The sequence below is a fragment of the Pistacia vera genome, unplaced genomic scaffold (genome assembly GCF_008641045.1).
Source record: "Pistacia vera cultivar Batoury unplaced genomic scaffold, PisVer_v2 Contig531, whole genome shotgun sequence".
Classification (NCBI taxonomy): Eukaryota; Viridiplantae; Streptophyta; class Magnoliopsida; order Sapindales; family Anacardiaceae; genus Pistacia; species Pistacia vera.
In genome coordinates, this window is record NW_022196370.1 from 851,530 (window position 1) to 873,041 (window position 21,512).

General features: G+C 39.1%; 1 protein-coding gene and 1 pseudogene across 1 annotated transcript; both read right to left on the bottom strand.

The window, feature by feature from the left end:
* Nucleotides 1-836: 836 nt before the first annotated feature.
* On the bottom strand, nucleotides 837-14,491 carry LOC116107327 (annotated as a pseudogene).
* Nucleotide 14,492: 1 nt separating this feature from the next.
* LOC116107328 (probable L-type lectin-domain containing receptor kinase II.1) lies at nucleotides 14,493-20,595 on the bottom strand. Its single transcript, XM_031393606.1, has 2 exons — nucleotides 18,559-20,595; nucleotides 14,493-14,741 (listed from the first exon to the last, which is right to left on the bottom strand). Exons 1-2 carry the CDS (start codon nucleotides 20,554-20,556, stop codon nucleotides 14,493-14,495), a joined length of 2,247 nt encoding a protein of 748 aa, XP_031249466.1. The 5' UTR covers nucleotides 20,557-20,595.
* Nucleotides 20,596-21,512: the final 917 nt, after the last annotated feature.

Here is a 21,512-nt window from a genome sequence, read left to right on the forward strand (position 1 = left end):
AAATTAAAGTTATTTTCGTATAAAATATATTATCCGCTCATTGGGCTTTCCAACTCACTGTTTTATGTTTCCTCCCCTAGGATTGTAGATCGGGTTCGTGTGGAGCATACTGTACGCTCTAGGTTGGCATTGACGCATGATAATCTGCATGTTTTACAAACTTTAGTGGACACTGATACTAAATTTCTTTTTTTTTTTTTTTTTTATAACTGGATTTTCAATTCTCGCTTTTAGAATAATTATTTTGTGTATTTCCGCTTGTTAAACCTTAAATATGCAAATGCACTACTTTTCACTTTCGTCTATAAATGGAATTGTTTTTATGAATGTTTTTTTTTTTTTTTTTAGAATATTCACTTTCCTTTCGAGATCCTGAGTCTCCTGGAGCGCCCGGATCTGGTGGGGTAGGGATACTCGGGAGGGGGTGTGACACATATATACATTGTTTTGGACTTCAGATTTATATTTTTAACTTGGCTGAATAAACCAAAAAGTTTATCAAACTCAGCAAGTACGTTTAGGGAAAAATATTGTTAAATGAATAATATATGAAAAGAGACAAAAAGTGGAGACTGGTGCGGGAAACTTACTAAATTAATCTAATGCGGCAATGCCCTTTGTTTAAACCCTACAACACAGTTATTTCTTGAATCTAAGCCTTGTGGTTACAGCATTTTCATGGGTTATATATCACAGCTTTTGATCATAATATGGAGACATACACATTCTGGATTTCTGTTAAAAGCTAAACTAAACTGAAATCGATGTTTATTAGCCAGCAAAAGAAGATTATCTTACAGAATAACAAGTCAAGTCAATAGCGATACAAGTAGTACCAGTTTTACAAATTCACAAGTTAGAGAAACAAAGTATTTCAGAATCTTTATTCTCTGTACCCTCCAACCATAATATGTCCAAAGGACGCAGCTATTGCATAAAACTCTTGATTCAGCGGCCCAGCACGAGGATTGAATCAACAGTGGACAAGGTGTGGGAAGAAATACTTTCAGACAACGAATCAAATGACAAAACAATATCAGGAACTTCATTCCTCGCTGTTATTGCGCCTATCACAGTGCTCTCTGGTGTTATATTTGGCAATTTTGCTTCACCATCCAGATACCGTGTCACCTGCTTCATGCTGGGCCTAGTTTCTGGGTTAGAGTGTGAACAAAGGAGGCCAAGTTTAAGAACCAACTCCATTTGCTCTTCCACATACATACCTTCCAATCTAGGGTCACTAACATCTAGAATTGCTCCTCTTTTCCAGCAATCAATGACCCAAGCAGCCAAATCTACCATGCCTGGCTCCATAGGCCTCCTTCCACAAGCAACCTCAAGCATAAAATCTCCAAAAGCAAATACATCAGTGCTAGTAGTTGCCTTTCCAGTCTTAAGCAGCTCTGGAGCTAGATAACCAACAGTTCCTACCAGGTTGGTGGTTTGTGCATTGCTACCATGATCATGTAATCTAGCAAGCCCAAAATCTCCTAACTTTCCGTTCAGATCGGCATCTAAAAGAACGTTGGCAGCTTTTATGTCTCTATGCAGAACAACCTGTTCCCACTCTACATGGAGAAAAAGAAGGACCGAAGCTACTCATCTGAGAATCCGGAATCTCTGAAACCAATTAAGGTTTGGTTTTGTATCGCCATATAAGATTTTGTCAAGGCTTCCATTAGGCATAAAATCATAGACCAATAGAAGTTCCCCCCTACGCCTGCAATAGCCCCAGAGTTGAACCAAATTCCTATGCCTTAGCCTTCTCATGCTCACAATCTCGGCCACAAATTGCTTCATCCCTTCGTTTGAGTTATGGCTGATTCTCTTAACTGCGATTTGTACATTAGAAGGAAGAACACCTCTGTACACCTGTCCAAAACCTCCTTGTCCGATAACCTCTTTTTCTTTGAAACCTTTGGTTGCTTTGTAGAGATTCTTATAGGAGAGCCTATGGGGACCATATTCTTTTTCCCAGTCCTCATATACTTCTTCATATTTCTTCTTCCTCACAATGTAAACAGCTCCACCAACTGTTATCAGCACAACCGCTATTGCTACAAGCAAAACGGTAATAGTTCGATCTAGGCCCTCACTGGTTTTCTCAGGTGGAGGAATTGGTGGAGGAGGAGGAAGCTTTGAAATATCAAGGTTTTGTGCTGGTCCACTTTTGTTGAAGCTCCATCCGAGAATATAGTGATCACTTATACGCGTACCAGTTGCTGCAGAGAGACCAACATACATAGACTCCAATAGAACTTCGGAGAGATCGAGATGTTTTGAGAGCAGAGGCCTGTTTGGTTTTGGAATTTTCAGTGGAGCTATTGTTACATTGAATAATTTTTCTGTTCCATCATAGTTGTTGAAGGTTGATGCTGTGCTGGAAGTAGATTGGCAAATGCGTGTGAAACCTGGAAGAGTTTCTACTCTGCATGGACTGCATGGGAGTGCTTATCTTCTTAGTAACTTAAGATATATTGTAGTTTATGTTAATCCTCTGTTTAATGACTCAACTCTTGTAATGGAGTTGTTAGCCTTTTGTGTGGCTTAGCTTAGATTAAGGAAAAGTTTCGGCTGGTTGTTGAAACAGTAGTTGAAGTATGTTATATGCAGGTTTTGTCTAATGAAAATTTATGTCTAGCTTTTAGAGTTTTATCTCTCTTCTTCTTTGAATAACCACCTTCATAAAAAATGATCATGGTATCAGAGCCTAAATCAACTAACTAACGTCTAAAAGATCACTCAAAAACTCATCCCAAATCACCATCAAACTTCACTCTTACGCAAGAAAAACCAAAGCTTTTTCAAAACTGCAACCAGTTCACGCATGGCTTCCCAATCTGCGTCTCTCTCACCTCCAGTGTTCAACAGGGACCAGTACCACATCTGGGCTGTTAGAATGAGAGCCTACCTGAGAGGACAAGGGCTGTGGCAGTATGTGGAAGAAGAGAAACAGCCACCCCAACTTGGTCCAAACCCAACCTTGAACCAAATGAGAATGTACGAAGAGGAAATGTCCAAGGCTCCAAGAGCTCTCTCTCATATGACCTTGTATTTACAAGGATAATGGCGTGTGAAACTGCGAAGGAGGCTTGGGATAGACTAAGAGAGGAATTCATGGGAAGTGATACAACCCGAAACATGCAAGTTATGAATCTACGCAGGGAGTTTGAAATGCTGAGAATACAAGAGGTAGAGAAGGTTAAAGAGTATGTGGATAGACTCATGAGTGTGGTGAACAAAATCAGATTGTTGGGAGTTGAGATGAGTGACAAGATGATAGTTGAAAAGGTGTTAGTAAAAGCCTTCGGAAAGATTTGAGTCAAGATATACTTCTTTAGAAGATTCAAATGACCTCTCCCAAATCAGCCTTACGGAATTGGTATGCCCTGCAGGCCCAAGAACAAAGAAGGTTGATGAGGCAGGAGGACTCAAATGAAGGTGCTATGATGGTGCTCAAAAGGGAGTGAATACGCAGGGGAGTAATAGAAGATATGCTGGGGATAAGAGAGGAAAAGAGAGAGCTGGTGGACAGTGGGGAAAACAGAGTGGAGGAAGAAGTTATCCACCATGTTCCCACTGCAAAAAGAAGGGACATCGGACAGCAAGTGGTTCAGGCCTGGGATTCAATGCAGGGGATGCAAACAATTCGGCCACATTGAGAAGGTGGTGCAGGAACAAGGCTGCACAACCACACAGCAAGCACAAAGTGCAGATGAACAGCAGCAGTCCAATGAGACAGAACAAGTTTGTAGCCTCATGCTTCTCAATGCAGACCTTTGGAGAAGTTTGGTTGATAGACAGCGGATGTACTAACCACATGGCTGCGAATGTGGAGAACTTTGTGAGGCTGGACAGATCATACAGCTCCAAGGTGAGGATTGGAAATGGTGACTATGTTGAAGCAAGAGGGATTGGAGATGGGCAGTCCAAACCAAGGCAGGTACTAAGGTATCTCTAATGTTCTGTATGTACCTGAAATTGCACAAAATTGCTAAGTGTAGGTCAAATGCTAGAGAGAAATTTTACCTTACATTTCCAAAACATTCTTGCATATAAAAGACAGTGAAGGAAAAGAGTTGTTAAGTGTAAGGATGCTTGGCAAAAGCTTTCCGTTGGACTGGAAAAAACCAGAAAATTTAGCATTAATCCCCAAGGCTGAAGAGTCTGATTTATGGCATAGAGATTAGGACATTTCCATTACCTGGAATCAAAGAACTCAAGCAAGGGACATGGTATTAGACCTGCCCGAAATAAAAGAGAAAAGAAACTTGTGCACAGCCTGCCAACTTGGCAAACTTAGTAGGCACCATTCCCTTCGGATCAAGCCTGGAGAGCAATTCACAAGTTGCAATTGATCCACTGGTGTGTGTGGCCCTATGAGGACAGAATCTCTAAATGGCAGCAGGTTATTTTGTACTCTTCATTGATGATTTTTCAAGAGTGGCTTGGGTGTATCTTGAAGCAGAAAAGTGAAGTGGCTACTGTGTTCAAACAATTCAAGTTGCTGGTGGAGAATGAAGCTGGAACCTTGATCAAGGCAGTGAGGATAGACAATGGGTCTGAGTACACCTCAAATGAGTTCAAGTTGATATGCAGCCTAGAGGAATACAGCAACAGTTCACAGCACCATACACCCCTCAACAAAATGGTGTCTCTGAGAGAAGAAATCGAACCATTATGGAAATGGCAGGTGCATGATGAATGGAAAAGCCTTCCTAAAGTGTTTTTGGCAGAAGCTGTTAATACAGCAGTTTTCCTGCTGAATAGGCTGCCCACCAAGGCTGTCAAACATCAAACACCAATTGAGGCATGGACTGAATCAAGCCAAGTAGGGAACCTGAAAGAGTGGAAGTATAGCCTAGTTAATGATCCAGCCAGCAAAAGGTCTAAGTTAGAGACAAGGCAGAAATTGGGATATTTATAGGCTATAGCAGCAGCTCTAAAGCCTATAGAATTTATATTCCTAAGTCCAAAAGGTTGTAATCACAAGGGACATTAAGGTTGATGAATGTGGAGTATGGAATTGGGAAGAACAAAGAGTTGATGTGCAGGTTGAATCAAGTCCGAATAAGGAAGTGAGGCACTGATTCAAGAGGCAGATTCAGATGAGAAAGAAGAGCATGCTGGAGGGGAACTAGGACATGGCTGATGTGTATGAAAGGTGTAATACGGCAGTGGTGGAGCCAAGAGGCTATTTTGATGCTGCAAAATCAGAGTTGTGGAGGACTGCAATGCAGGAAGAATGAACATGATCAATAGAACACAACCTGGAAACTGGTACCCAGACCTGAAACAAGAAAAGTCATTCAGGTTAAATGGATTTTCAAACTGAAAATCAACCCTGAGGCTCAATTTACAAGCATAAAGCAAGGCTGGTGGTGAAGGGATTTGCACAGCAACCAGGCATTGATTTTTCAGAAACTTTGCCCCGGTTGCTAGGCAAGATACAATCAGACTTTGTTGGCTCTTGCAGCTCAGTTTAACTGGGAAATTTTCCAGTGGATGTCAAGTCTGCATCTTTAAAGGATGGATTACAGAGGAGTGTATGTAGAACAACCGAAGGCTACCAGGTTAAAGGAAATGAGGATATGTGTACCTTCTGAGGAAGGCATTATACGGCTTGAAGCAGGCACCTAGAGCTTGGTACAGCCGAATAAATGACCATCTATGCAGCCTAGGATATGTTAGAAGTCCTAATGAACACACTCTCTACATTAGGAAGTTGAAAAGGGAGTGGCTGTGGTGTCCTTGTACGTTGATGACTTGTTGGTGACAGGGAGTAATCCGATGAATTGGACCAGTTCAAGTTGGACATGAAGCTGAATTTGAAATGACAGACTTGGGAGCTGAAGTACTTCTGGCATGGAGATAACTCAAGGTGTTGGGAAGATTTTTGTTAGTCAACAAAGGTATGCAACTGAGCTACTTTCAAGGTTTGGATGGAGATTGCAAACCAGTAAATACCCCTCTGATTCCCAACCTGAAGTTAAGCAAAACAGATGGTGCAGAGAGGTGGATGAAGGGAAATACAGAGGCCTTGTGGGAGTCTGTGTTTATACAGCCACTAGACCTGATCTAATGTTTACAGCAAGCTACCTCTCAAGGTTTATGAGCAACCCAAGTGAATTGCACTTCCAAGCTGCCAAACGTGGGTTAAGGTATGTAAAAGGAACCTGCATGTTAGGCATTTGGTTCAGGAAATCCGAAAGTCTGAAGGATGGGGTACACTGAAGTGACTGGGGTGGATCCGTAGATGATGCAAGAAGCACCTCTGGTCGGTGTTCTATCTGAATGAGGGTGCTATTAGTTGGCTGTCAAGGAAGCAGGAAACAGTGGCTCCGTCCACTGCTGAAGCTGAATATGTGTCTGCCGCAGCAGCGTGAATCAGGCTGTGTGGCTTAGGAAAATGCTTGATGACTTACAGCAAAAGCAAATGGATCCTACTTGATTTTGTGTGAAAAACCATCGGCTGTAGCAATGGCAAAGAACCCGTGCTTCACGCAGAACAAAGCATATTAAAATCAATATCATGCTGTTAGGGAAGCTGAACAAGGTGGAGAAGTGAACTTAGTTCATTGCCGAGGAGAAGACCAGGTTGCAGATATCATGACAAAGGCATTATGTAAATCCAAGTTTGAAGCCTTGAGGCTAAAACTTGGTGTTTCCAGCCAAGCACCAAGGTGGGTGTTGAAGGTTGATGCTGTGCTGGAAGTAGATTGGCAAATGGTGTGAAACTGGAAGAGTTTCTACTCTGCATGGACTGCATGGGAGTGCTCTCTTCTTAGTAACTTAAGATATATTGTAGTTTATGTTAATCCTGTTTAATGACTCAACTCTGTAATGGAGTTGTTAGCCTTTTGTGTGGCTTAGCTTAGTTAAGGAAAGTTTCGGCTGGTTGTTGAAACAGTAGTTGAATATGTTATATGCAGGTTTTGTCTAATGAAATTTAGTCCAGCTTTTAGAGTTTTATCTCTCTTCTTTTGAATAACCAGCTTCATAAAAATGATCAATAGTCTATCCAAATCTGGATTGGTTTTCCACTTCCTAACTCCAAAGTTTCATTCTTTTCTTCTTTATTGGAAATGTAACTTGCTGTAGCAGATTGATTAGAGATGAGGCTGTTCACATCAATTCCAACATGGTTTCTATCTATGTCATAAAATTCAGGGTTTTCTACTTATCAAGCTCAACAGCCAAGATGTGGTGTTAGGCTGGCCGTGTTTGTAAGATTGAAAAGCCCAAATATGCACCTGCGACAGCGCCAGTGAAGTTCATAGACGGTGAGCTGAAAAAAGCCAAGCATTGCCTCCAAAATTAACTGCTTTTGAAACCATGGCAAACACGAAAGTTGTGGAAAACGAAAGGGTTTGAGAGGAAGATGAGTTGAATTTGAAAGGAGAAGGTTAGAAGCATAACCGCTTTCAAGCTCAGAGTGTTGTGGCCGCCATAGACCATTGGGAAGAATCTTTGCCAAGCCACCGTTGCAGTTTCGAGTTGTTGAAACCATGGTAGATGAACTGGTTTTCTTCTTGAGCCAAGGAAGAACAATGATAAATTGAAGACTATCACAAATAAAGATATTGAGCTGCAGCCATTTAGAAAAGGATGCTTTTTTGTAAAGAGAGTTTATCTTTCTGTTTAGTAGTCTTAGACTCCTAATAGATCAGTTTTCCTTGTCTTAAGATACTCTTGCAACTCAAGGTTAAGGTGTTAAAAGAGAGAGACAGTAATCAAGTTGACCCTGTAAGTTAGTCAGCTAATGACGATAAATAACCACTTGACATTTCCAATCTTAAAATATGATCTTTGTATTCATCTATTTGTAAAAGAACTTCTTCCTTTTACAAGAAACCTTTTCAATGCAGGATGAATGAAAGAGGATAGACCTTGTTAAGGGAACCTGAGCTCAGATTATCTGTTAAAAGTCTATGATAGTTTTGAGAGTGTATGAAAGAATTGACAATTTTTTAATTATTCCTTCTACTTGGTTTTTAATTCTTGTAATATGAAAGAAGAGAGAATCAAGCCTGTGTAGAAGTTTTTTTTTTTGCCGCTGTCTTCTGTTTGAAGTTTCTAGTTGCTGATAATATTTTCTTTTTAGTTTTTTATTGTTCGAACCTCAAAATGCAGGAATAACTTAGTGCCTTTGTTTCAGCATGGTTTGAAGTTTCAATATGGCAGAGAGATGGCAAATATAAAGCTAGATACACATCTCACTTCTCACCTAACACAAAAGAAAGATTAAAAGTGATATGATTCCAGAGGTCTAAGCAGAAGGGAATAATATATGCAATAATCAAATCGATTGAAATATAGCATAACCTGTCCTCTTCATGGAATTAGTCTCAAGTTACACACATCGGCTCATGGCATGCAGGCTTTCTCAAACTTTGATTCAAACTGAGATATGATAGGAGCCACGTATGAAGCTTATATTTTTAGCAAGTAGAAGTCCATTGGGAGATGAATTATTATTTTGTTGATGGTGATACCATGCTGGAATGATGAAGTCAACGCATGGTGGGAGTTGCAAGATTTTGGCGCCACGGTTTGAAATGCTGCTGTGCATGAGAAGTTGGTTTTTGGTCACTGTTTAAGAAATATTTCAGTGATGTGTTTAGGTGAATTAGGTTGTAAAAATGATGTATTTTGATATGTTTGTACGTGCATTAGTTGGTGTGTTTAGTTAAATTTAAATTTGCAGCTTTAGGTGGAACAGTGGCGTGTGCCTTGTATAAATCCCCTGTTTTTGAAGTAAAACAGAGCAAATTAGTTCAGATTTCTCTCTCTCTACAGCTCTCTCTCACGTCAGTTTTTGGTCCTCTTTTTTTGTATACTCCAGCTCTAAACAACAATTGGTATCAGAGCTGTTGTGATCTTTCAGGACCTGGAAAAAAAAAACTCCTAACAAAACTCAACACCATACGTAATCATCTTCATGGCAGCAACTCCAGCTTCACTTTCTCCACCATCTTCAATGGAGATCGTTCCATGTATGGGCTGTCAAGATGAAGACTTATTTAAGAGGCCATGGGTTGTGGCAATACGTGGAGGAGGAGAAGCAAGTTCCTCAGTTGGGAGCAAACCCCACACTGAACCAATCAGGATTCATGAGAGGAGATGTCTAAAGCACCAAGGGCCCTATCTTACATACACTCAGCAGTGACAGACCAAGTCTTCACCAGGATTATGGCGTGTGAAACTCCTAAAGAGGGCTTGGGATAAGCTTAAGGAGGGGTTTGGGGGCAGCAATATGACACGCAACATGCAAATTCTAAACCTGAGAAGAGAATTTGAGATGCTTAAGATGCAAGAGGCTGAGTCTGTGAAGGAGTATGTGGATAGGCTGATGAATGTGGTGAACAAGATTAAGCTACTGGTGAAGAGTTGACTGACAAGAGGATATATAGAGAAGGTTTTGGTCAGTTTACCTGAGAGATTTGAGGCAAAATCTCTTCACTTGAAGACCCAAAGACCTGTCCCAGATCAGCTTAGCGAACTTGGCATGCTCTTCAAGCACAAGAGCAGAGGAGGTTGCTGAGGCAGGAAGACACAAGTGAAGGAGCCATGATAGCAAGCCAAAACAGAAGGTATGCTGGGAGAAGGGAAAAGAGGAAGTTAACAACGAAGGAGAAAAAAATGCGGGACTGAGAACCTTTCCTACTTGTCCTCACTGCAAGAAAAAGAACCACTCTGAAAATAGATGTTGGTTCAGGCCTGGCATACAATGTAGGTCTTGTAAGCAGTTTGGATATGTAGAAAGGGTGTGCAAGAACAAAGGAGGGCAGCAGGAGCATCAATCCCAGGCAGTGGAGAATCAACAGCAGACTCAAGAACTTGAGCAGTTGTTTATGGCTTCAGGAGTGTTGGCTTGTTGATCAAGAGGTGTGGTTAATTGACAGTGGTTGCACCAACCATATGTCACCAAACATGTCCAATTTCGTGAGCTTAAATCAAAGCTACAAGTCTAAAGTTAAAGTGGAAATGGAGAGTGCTGGAGGTCAAAGGCAAGGGAAATGTTTCTGTCAAACCAAGTCAGGTACCAAGATTATATCTGATGTTTTTTGTCCAAAAATCAGTCAAAGCCTACTTAGTGTAGGACAAATGCTTGAGAGGAATTACTTCTTCATTTTAAAAACTCAGCATGTGGTCATTATGGAATGTGATGGGAATGAGTTAATGAGAGTTAGATGCAAGAAAAAGCTTCCCGGTAGAGTGGGGAAATGTTGTTTTTCAAAACCATTCAGCTAACATAGTTAATGAGAGTGTGTTAAGTGGATGCGAATGTGGCTGTAAAAAAAATCAAGTAAGTCAGGCCAAGCTCCAACAAGATAGAATGCCCAAAAGTCAGATTGAAGAAGTGAATTCAGATGAAGTTGATGAAGTTCCAGTCAGAGGTATAAAGCCATATCTGAAATTTATGAGAGGTGCAATGTGGTTGAGTTAGAACCAACCAGCTACAAGATGGCAGTCAAATCTGATGCGTGGAGAAGCTACAATGAAGGAGGAGTTCTCTTTAATAGAGACAGAACATGCTGCATATAACCAACCTTGTCCAAAGCCAAGTTTGAAGATTAAAGCTCAACTTGGTGTTCCAGCAATGATATCAAGGAGGAGGTGTTGAATGGTGATACCATGCTGGAAATGATGAAGTCAACGCATGGTGGGAGTTGCAGTTTGGCGCCACGGTTTGAAATGCTGCTGTGCATGCAGAAGTTGGTTTTTGGTCACTGTTTAAGAAATATTTCAGTGATGTGTTAGGTGAATTAGGTTGATAAAATGATGTATTTTGATATGTTTGTACGTGCATTAGTGGTGTGGTTAGTTTAAATTTTAAATTTGCAGCTTTAGGGGAACAGTGGCGTGTGCCTTGTAAAATCCACCCCTGTTTTTTGAATGTAAAACAGAGCAAATTTCAGTTCAGATTTTCTCTCTCTCTACAGCTCTCTCTCACGTCAGTTTTTGGTCCTCTTTTCTTTGTATACTCCAGCTCTAAAAACCAAAAACATTTGTCTTCTTCCTTTCACAGACTATGGTTGTGTTATCATGTTGTTTGTCATTTTGGAAGCTATTGCATTTCATGTAGCGCATTTCAAGCGTAAGGCCCCAATGATAATGAGAACAACCCTGGGAATTTTAACGAACAAGTTAGGAGCGTAGATATTAAAAATATGAACGTGGAAACATAGTGAGTCAACGAAGAGCAGCTGATGGGGATTTTAAGATTAGCCGTTGAAAATTAGAGCTAGACATTCCTTCAGCCACTAGTATGAAAATAAGCCCAAAAGACTAGTCGTCTATCAGAACTTAAACTGCACGACATGGATCACAAAAATCAGACATGAACGGTACATAAAAACGCTAGTCGTTCAAGGAAACAAAAGAGAAATTGTAGTTAAATTTTAACATAAAATGGGGAAGGGGAAATTTTTAGACTACCATCTTAGCACTAATGATTGAATAGTTGAAAGGTAGATAATTGCCTACACGTTGTCCAGGGAAAAGGTATATTATATGCTACATGTGACCCACTAATGAACGTTTCACATCCAGATCATGAATGTTGGAATCAAAATTAGGAAACAGAAGTTCAATTTTGCTTACATCCTAAATTTCATTCCAGCAAATTATGTACAGTGACAAATCAAAACATGCCAAAGAGAAATAACTAGAGGACTCGCCCCTGTTCTTGCATTAGTTAAGGTATCAAAATGCTGATGGATAAATGCCATGTGTTACCAAGATTCCTTTTGCATAAAACTACTACAACATACATATTTCTTGATTCTCAGTTTAGGGATCATAGCATTTCATTCTGACATTGTTACGGACCATTTGCATTCCAGTAGTAGCAAACTAGAACATAAGAATGATGTCTATGAAACAGAAAACCAGATTATTTTACACGAATACTTCGTTGAGTTTAATTAGAACACAAGTAATGTTACCAGTTATCAAAATGCACAGAAGTTACATGAGCAGAAAAATATCTCACTTAGTCATTGCTTTTTTTTCTCCACTCCCCAGCCATGAATGGACCAAAGATCAACCATTGCATAACAAATTATTATCAGCGACCTGCTGTGGGATTGAATCTTTGTAGCAGTTGTGTAAGAAGAACTACTCCCACCAGTGAATTTAAAGACACAACATGTCAGGAGGTTCGTTGACAATGCTACCAGGTGGTGTATTGGTAACACGTACCACTATCAAGATACTGTTCACCTGCTTCATGCGAGGCCTATCTGGGTTAGAGTCTAAAAATAGAGGCCTAGTTTCAAAACCATTATTTCCTCCTCAACGTATATACCTTCCAATCTAGGGTCACTAGCATCAATATAGCTCCTCTTTTCAAGAAATCTGTGACCCAATCAACAAATCTTTCTTCCAGGCTCCATAGCCATAGGTCTCCTTCCAAAATAACCTCGGCATAAAAGCTCCAAAAGCAAATACATCTGTACTGGTAGTTGCTTTTCCAGTTTAAGAAGCTCTTGAGGCACATAACCTATGGTTCTTCAGTTTGGTGGTTTGTGGGTCGCTGCCTTGATCATATAATCTAGCGAGGCCAAAATCTCCCAACTTCCATTTAGATGACATCTAAAAGAACAATTAGCAGGCTTTATGTCTCTATGCAGAACAATTTGTTCCCACTCTTCATGAAGGTAAAGAAGGCCAGAAGCTACTCCTGATAATCCGGAACCTCTGAAACCAATTAAGGTTTGGCTTCAAATTTCAATAAGATTTTGTCAGGCTTCCATTAGGCATATACTCATACACTAATAGAAGTTCTCCCTTTCGCCTGCAATAGCCAAGGAGTCGTACCAAGTTCCTGTGCCTTTAGTCTTCGCATGAGTACAATCTCAGCCACAAATTGCTTATCCTCCAACTGAATCGTGAGTGACTCTCTGACCGCATTGCAAATTAGTAGAAGGAAGTACGCCTTGTAAACCTTTCCAAACCTCCTTGTCCGATGAGCCTTTGTCTTTGAAACCTTCTGTTGCTTTGTAGAGAATCTTATAGGAGATCCTATGAGGACTATTTTTTTTCCAGTCCTCATATACTTCTTATTTCTCTTCCTCACAATGTAAACAGCTCCACAACTGTTATTAGCACAACTACAGTAGATAAGGGAAACAACAGTTGTAAAATGATAACAAGTAAAATGATACAAGAACTATCAGTTTGAGAAACTCGCAGAAAGTTTTAGAAACAATATTTCTTTTTACATGTACCATGATTAGTCCAAAGAAAGGCTTCATTGCAAGTAAGATATTTGATTCAACGACCTTCTGCGAGGATTGAATCACAGTAGACATGGTCTGCGCAGAACTACTTTCGAACAATGAAGGAAATGACATCCCACTATCATAAGTGTCATTACTATTATGAACACATCCATGAACTGCTATTAGGTGATAATCTGGCAATGTAGCATCGCCGTCCAGATATTGCATCAACTGTCTCATGTTAGGCCTTGCTGCGGGGTTAGGGTGTGACAAAACAGCCCTAGATTCAGTACCAACTCCATTTGCTCCTCTGCATAAATACCTTCTAATCTTGGATCACTGGCATTGATGATAGCTCCTCTTTTCCAGCAATTGATTACCCATTCAACCAAATATACCACTCCATAACCTTGTTGCTCTACAGGCCTCCTTCCACAAGCCACCTCAGCATGAAAGCCCCAAAAGCAAATAATCCGTGCTGGTAGTTGCCTTTCCAGTTCTAATGAGCTCTGGAGCCAAATAACCTACAGTTCCCACAGGTTAGTGGTTTGCGGGATTGCTATCGTGGTCATATAGTTTAGCTAGGCCAAAATCACTAACCTCCATTTGTTCACGTCCTAAAAGAACATTACCGGTTTTATATCTCTATGTAGACAATGTTCCCATTCTTCTGGAGGTAGAGAAGGCAGAAGCTATTCCTCTATGATTCGAATCGCTGAAACAATTAAGTTTGGCTCTGTATTGCTGTATAATAATTTGTCCAGGCTTCCGTTTGGCATATAATCATAGACCAAAAAATTCCCCTTTCGCCTGCAATAGCCACGGAGTTGCACCAAGTTCCTATGCCTTAGCCTTCCCATGCTAACAATCTCAGCCCAAATTCCTTATCCCTTGTTTCGAATCGTGAGAGACTCTCTTGACTGCGATTTGTTCATTAGAAGGAAGGCGCCTCTATAAACCTTTCCAAACCTCCTTTTCCAATAAGTTCTTTGTCCTTGAAACCTTTGGTTGCTTTTATAGAGATTCTTGTAGGGGAACCTTTGAGACCATATTCCCTTTCCCAGTCTTCACATACTCTTTCATATTTCTTTTCCATACAATTAAGCAGCTATAATGCCTACTATCAACAACACAGCCACTGCTACTACAATCAAAACAATCATCAGTAGTCCACGTTTCTTACTTGCTTTCCCGTGTGCAGGAACAGGAGGAAGCTTGGAGAAATCAAGGTTAGTGCTTGTCCGCTTCTGTTGAAGCTCCATCCTAGAATATATGGTCACTTGTAATTGTGCCAGTTGCTGCTGAGAAACCGACATACATAGACTCCAGGAAAACTTCAGAAAGATTGAGGGGCTGTGACAAGAGAGGTCTTTCTGGTTTTGCGATTCGAATAGGAGAGAGAGTGACATTGAGTAATTTTTCAGCACCATCGTAGTCTATCCAACCTGTATTGGATCTCCACTCATGAGCACCAAGCTTTTGTCTTCCCTTCTTCATTCGAATAATAAGTTGCTGTAGCAGATTCATTAGAAACCAAGCCGTTCACATCATTCCCACATGGTTTCCATCTATGTCATAAAATGAGGGCTTTGTACAGTATCAACCTCGACCGCTAAGAGTGGTTTGTAGACAGGCCATCGTTAGTAGGGTTGAAGAGCCCCAATATGAAGTTTCAGTAGCTGGCTGAAATCCATCGAAGGTGAGATGACAAAAGCCATGCCATGGCCACCATATAACCGATTCTGGAACTATGGCAAAACAAAATTCGTGGAAAAGGAAAGAGATTCAGGGAAGAGTGGTTGAATTTGATTGGGAATGGATAAAAAGCATGACCTGCTTGCTCTCAGAAGTGTTGGTTAGCTGCAATAGACCATGGGGTGGATTATGATATTCATCCAGTTGTAGATTGGCTTCATGGAAGCCATATTATAGATGAACTCGTTTTCATTTTGAGATGAGCACAAGAAATAAAGGATAAACTGAAAATCATCCAAACGTAAACTGATCTAAGAGCTGCAGCCATCACTGAAAAAGAAAAAAAAAAAAAAAGGGAAAAAGATGTCTTTGTGAGAGGACAAAGTGTTGCTGCGGTTTTGTTGTTTAAAATTGAGAGATAAATATTTGTTTAAAGTAAATTGAAATGTGTGATGTATGTCTATGACGTGTAGTCTTGGACAGCAAGAACATAGGAGAAAATATTAACCTGCCAACTCCGGATTTCAATTCAAGGGTCTAACTGGATTCACATCACTTAATGAATTCCAGAAGAAGCAAAAATTGATCTTCTAACCACCACTAGTAGGTGGGCCTAAGTTATACTAGAGTCTTGAGTGTATTATTCAAGAGATCATGAGTGTTACACTAAATGTTAATGGAGATGCTATTGAGGGATTACTCAGTTATCAATTAAGATTTGAGAGATTAGTTGAAGTGTATACAAACTGACCTAAACACCCTGCTCACAACAAATAAAAATAAAAAACAAAAAATTGATCTTTTGCCAACAAATACTAACAACCAATATAAGTCAATTTTTATTTTGCATGACTATCCAAATATATAAAGAAACGAATTCAGACCAATTTGTAGATATCATGTTCTTCAACCACTTGGTTGAAAACAAACCAGTCTTTGTTATATGCTAATCTTGGTTTTTTTGGATGTTATTCTAGTATTATTATTTTAAGGAGTCGGGGATGTCATTGTGAAGCCTAAAAAATCAGGGTTAACATAAGCTTGCATCAACGAGCACTATCAGAGTTCAAAATATTTTGCATCATCAAGAATTTGTCACATGCCCCCAACACAGAGAGAATACGGCTGTCACAACTCAGCAAGCTCAAGTTTAGTCTGTAAGAGTAGGTCCGCACACCTGTCCAACCCTATATAATTTAAGGATATTTCCTAAGTTATCAGCCAATAGGAGCAAGAAAGACTTGCATGACACCTACCTACTTGCAGATTTGTAATCATTACCTTGAATTTAGTAGCTATAAATAGAAGACTCCCTCCACAAGGTCAGGATCTCGGATTTTCATAAAAGCAAATAGTAAAGAAACCTACGAAAAAGAGACTGACTTAATATTCTCTTTTAATTATAAGCTCTTGTACTTATGTTCGCAGTTCGCGACCTATTGCAACTTAGTTATAACCAAGAACACTCATATAAAAGAGAATAAGATGTAGGAATCGCTCTAAGCATTTGAACCATTATGGGTGTCTTTGTTTTATTATTTTTGAAAATTATGGTAGGTAGAGTTGGGTGATTATTACAAGGTAAAATTTAAAAATTACAAAAAAAACCTCATAGGTTTGTTAATTTAACTAAGCACCCCAATATATAATTTTTTTGTAAAATGACAAAACACCCCCATACCACAATGCCAAATTCCAGCTACCACTACCAAATATGGTCAAAATTGGCGTACGTGCAAACGATCGGATCAGCGTTGTGCACACTACCAATATGGCCTCCTGGCTCTCCTTGTACCTAGACCACGACACCACGTCAGCCGCCACTGGCTCAAGCAATTCAAGCTAGACTGGCTTGATGACGTCGACGATGTCATCGTCGGCCAAAAAGGCCAGTTTGGCTGCGATGGCCATCTTTGCCGTGCTTACGGCCCTTCACGCGACGAACAATCGGCCTAGTATAAGAGGTAGTCATTACAACCTGTTTCGGCTGTAGGGTTGTGACAATCTTGGCCATCACCAAAGTGGTTGTCGGAATCGAAACTATGATGAATAGAGGTGTTTTGTTATTTATAAATTATTTTGTTAAGGGTTTTTTCAATTAACAAACTTATAGGGTTTAAAAGTTTTTTAATTTAAGATAGGATTTTGAAAATAGAGAAATAAACATGAATTTGGATTTGGATAGGGGTAGATAGTGTAAATAATGAAACACAACGAATCCTATAAAATTCTCTGTCTCATTTATTATTAGTTTTGTATATTACTGTGACCTTAATTCAACTATTAGTCAATCACTTATTATTTTAAGACACATTTAACATTTTATACGTGTAAGTAATTGATGTCAAAATACAGCATCACATTAATCATTAAAATTTATCTCTATTAAAAGCCTCCATGACGACTGGAATTAGACAGTCACCACATTTATTATCAATCTTGACAGCAACAATTTTGAATCTAGGGTCTTGATAGCTGCGTATTTACACTTTTAGCAAGATGTTTAGGTAGAGTATTGCAAGGCAGAAATGGTTACTGAAAGTAAACTGGCGGCTCGATGTACCGCAGAGCTGTTCAATCCCTCTGGGGTGCACTGAAAATGAGGCTTTGATTTGTGATCCTTAATTTGCAAATCACTGTTAAAGTCAGCAGCCTTCTATCGGTTTGGAAGTTCAAAGATGGTGGCTTTTGTATAAGTTGAATTCAACGCAAATACTTCTCCTGTTTTTGTTCCGATGAGACTGAAATTGTTAGGTGATATTAGAGCATCTGGAAGAGTATTTTTATTAAATTTTAAATATAAAAAATATAATTTTTATTCAAATCAAATAAACTCTTTAAATTTAATAAAGATGTTCTTTATTTATAAGAAATATGCTTAATAAAAAAGAGAATTAATAAATAAAATACATAGAAACATATAATTTATTAATTAAAATTAAGATAGAGAGTAAAATTTAACTATTTAAATATGAAGAGTCAAACTCACTCTCTAATTTATATTTTAAAAATAAAGAGCTTATTGGACTCTTATTTTTATAGATAAACTATTTATAATAAAGAGTTTGAGTTATATAAAGAGTTATTTGAAGATGCTCTTAGAATCAAACATAAGAAAACATAAGAAAATTATGGATTACTTTGTGCTTCAAATCTCATTTACATTAGCAGAATATCCAACAGTTTATTTATTTCGGATATGCAGAAGATAATGAGTAGAGATCTCAGACAAAATTTAATTTTTTTGCATTAAATTATTAATTTAATCAAACTCCTTTTGCATAAAACTACTACAACACAAATATTTCTTGATTCTCAGTTATGGGGTCATAGTATTTTCATGGTTATATAAGAGCTACCTATTCTAACATTGATACAAAGCCATTTGCATTCCAGTAATAGCAAACTAGAACATAAAAATGATGTCTATCAAACAGAAAACAAGATTATTTTACAGAATACTTCGTTGAGTTTAATTAGAACACAAGTAATGTTATCGGTTATCAAAATGCACAGAAGTTACATGACCAGAAAATATCTCACTTAGTCATTGTATTTTTTTTCTCCACTCCCCAGCCATGAATGGACCAAAGATCAAGCCATTGCATAAGAAATTCTTGATTCAGCGACCTACTGTGAGGTTTGAATCATTTGTAGTCGTTGTGTAAGAAGAACTACCCACCAGTGAATGAAATGACACAACATTGTCAGGAGGTTCGTTACGTGTTGTGAATTCGCCAATGACAATGCTACCAGGTGGTGTATTTGGTAACATCGTACCACCATCCAGATACTGTATCACCTGCTTCATGCTAGGCCTACTTTCTGGGTTAGAGTCTGAACAATAGAGGCCTAGTTTCAAAACCAATTCCATTTCCTTCTCAACGTATATACCTTCCAATCTAGGGTCACTGGCATCAATAATAGCTCCTCTTTTCAAGAAATCTGTGACCCAATCAACCAAATCTTTTTCTCCAGGCTCCATAGCCATAGGCCTCCTTCCACAAGCAACCTCGAGCATAAAAGCTCCAAAAGCAAATACATCTGTGCTAGTAGTTGCTTTTCCAGTTTTAAGAAGCTCTGGAGCCAGATAACCTATGGTTCCTACCAGGTTGGTGGTTTGTGGGTCGTTGCCATGATCATATAATCTAGCGAGGCCAAAATCTCCCAACTTCCCGTTTAGATCGACATCTAAAAGAACATTAGCAGGCTTTATGTCTCTATGCAGAACAATTTGTTCCCACTCTTCATGAAGGTAAAGAAGGCCAGAAGCTACTCCTCTGATAATCCGGAACCTCTGAAACCAATTAAGGTTTGGCTTCAAATTTCCATATAAGATTTTGTCAAGGCTTCCGTTAGGCATATACTCATACACTAATAGAAGTTCTCCCTTTCGCCTGCAATAGCCAAGGAGTCGTACCAGGTTCCTGTGCCTTAGTCTTCGCATGAGTACAATCTCAGCCACAAATTGCTTCATCCCTCCAACTGAATCGTGAGTGACTAACTTGACCGCAATTTGCAAATTAGTAGAAGGAAGTACGCCTCTGTAAACCTTTCCAAAACCTCCTTGTCCGATGAGCTCTTTGTCTTTGAAACCTTTTGTTGCTTCGTAGAGATTCTTATAGGAGATCCTATGAGGACCATATTCTTTTTCCCAGTCTTCGTATGCTTCTTCATACTTCTTCTTCCTCACAATGTAAACGGCTCCACCAATTATTGTTAGCACAACCAGTCCAGCTACAGGCAAAACAATAATCAGTGGATCTGTTTTCACCCTTGCTTTTCTGGTTGGTGGAAGTGAAGGAAGTTTTGAAATGTCAAGGTTTTGTGATTGTCCACTTTCATTGAAGCTCCACCCGAGAACGTAGTGATCACTTTTACGAGTACCAGTTGATGCAGAGAAACCAATATACATAGAGTCCAAAAGAATTTCAGATAGATCGATGAGTTTTGACAAGAGAGGCCTTTTTGGTTTCGGGGTTCTGATTGGAGCTAGTGTTACATTGAGTAACTTTTCTACTCCATTATAGTCTATCCAAATCTGTATAGAATTTCCACTCGCTAGCTCCAAGATTTCATTCTTGCCTTCTTTATCAGAAAAATAAGATGCTGGAGCAGAGTCGATAGATTCCAGGCTGTTCACATCAATTCCCACATGGTTTCCATTAATATCCTTAAATTCACCACTTCGTACAGTATCAATCTCCACCGCCAAGGTATGATTTGTTGGCTGGCCATTGTTTGAAATATTGAAGAGGCCCAGATATGCACTTGCAACAGCTTTACTGAAGTCGGTGGTGGGTGAGATGACAAAAGCCATGCCATGGCCACTAAGATCAAACTCTGATGGTACTATTGCAAACACAAAATTCGTGGAGAATGAAAGAGATTGAGGGGAAGATATGTTGAACTTGATTGGGAATGGATAGAAAGCATGCCCAATTTGAAGCTCAGAAATGTTGGTTAGCTGCAATAAACCACTGGGGAGAATCTTTGCTGTGCCATCAAGATGCAGTTTGGCTTCATCGAAGCCATGATAGAAGAACTGGTTTTCATCTTGAGCCATAGCGATGGAAATAAAGGAAAGATTCAGAATTACCCAAAAACAAAGTGATCTATTTGCCGCAGCCATTAAAGAAAGAAGTAGATCTGCCTTTCAAAGAGAGATGTTTCTGTTTACTAATCTCTAACTTATGAGAAGTTTAATTAAAGAATATACCCATTCACACATAAATGTAAGTTTAAAAGCATATAATTCTTCAGGACTTTAGAGCCTGGCTGATGAAATTGACTCTGCACAGGGTCAACTTTATGACCACTTCAAATTTCCATTTCAATGCTCTAAATGAGCCAATTTTTTTGGCATACAACTCTGGTGAAATTCGGGGTCAAAGAAGCTGATTGATTTAACATGAAAATACCTATATGAATGATGCTTCATATGATAACCCAAAGCAGTTAACTGTGTTTTATTGAGCCCTAGATTTATATATGCCATGTAGGAACCACACGAGCATTGTGTTACTAGTCGCTCAGTAAGAAAATTTTTTCTGCAATGAACGATAATTGTGGATAAATGTCTCATATTCACTAAGCACCAAAAAATAACGTTATTGGTTTAACTCTGATGATGTTCTTCTATATGACAGAATAATGAGAGTGAAGGTGTTCGACTTCCCCATTTTTGACTCAACCTGTCATACCCTCTTATGCTTCGAAATCGTATTTTTATGTTTGAAAAATGCTGATAATGATTATTTATTATTTGAATACCACAGTTTACTATCAAAGTGCGTTGAAGTTTCAAGGACAGTAGAAAAGAGGAATATAAAAAGTTTCCTTCTATAAAGGATTAGATTGTAGGTGTCTTACTTGTGTGTCAAGATTGAAAAGTGTTTGTAGAGACCGAGTAGAGCTATTCGATAAAATTATTTTGCTCTCGAGCAGTGAAAGATAACAGTAAAATAATATATTACAACATCTAGATGAACGAATCAAAGACTAAATCAACGCGCTAATATTAGTCCACGCAGAAAAAGCAATACTTTATATAATGTTCAAGGATGATAAACTACCTGTCCTCCAATC

Excerpts from the sequence above, each read along its gene's own strand:
- LOC116107328 (XM_031393606.1), bottom strand. The coding sequence starts at position 20,556 with ATGGCTGCGGCAAATAGATCACTTTGTTTTTGGGTAATTCTGAATCTT. Across the intron at positions 14,742-18,558 it reads CAAATGATTCAAACCTCACA|CAACTTATTATTCGAATGAA; the intron begins GTAGGTCGCTGA and ends AATCTGCTACAG.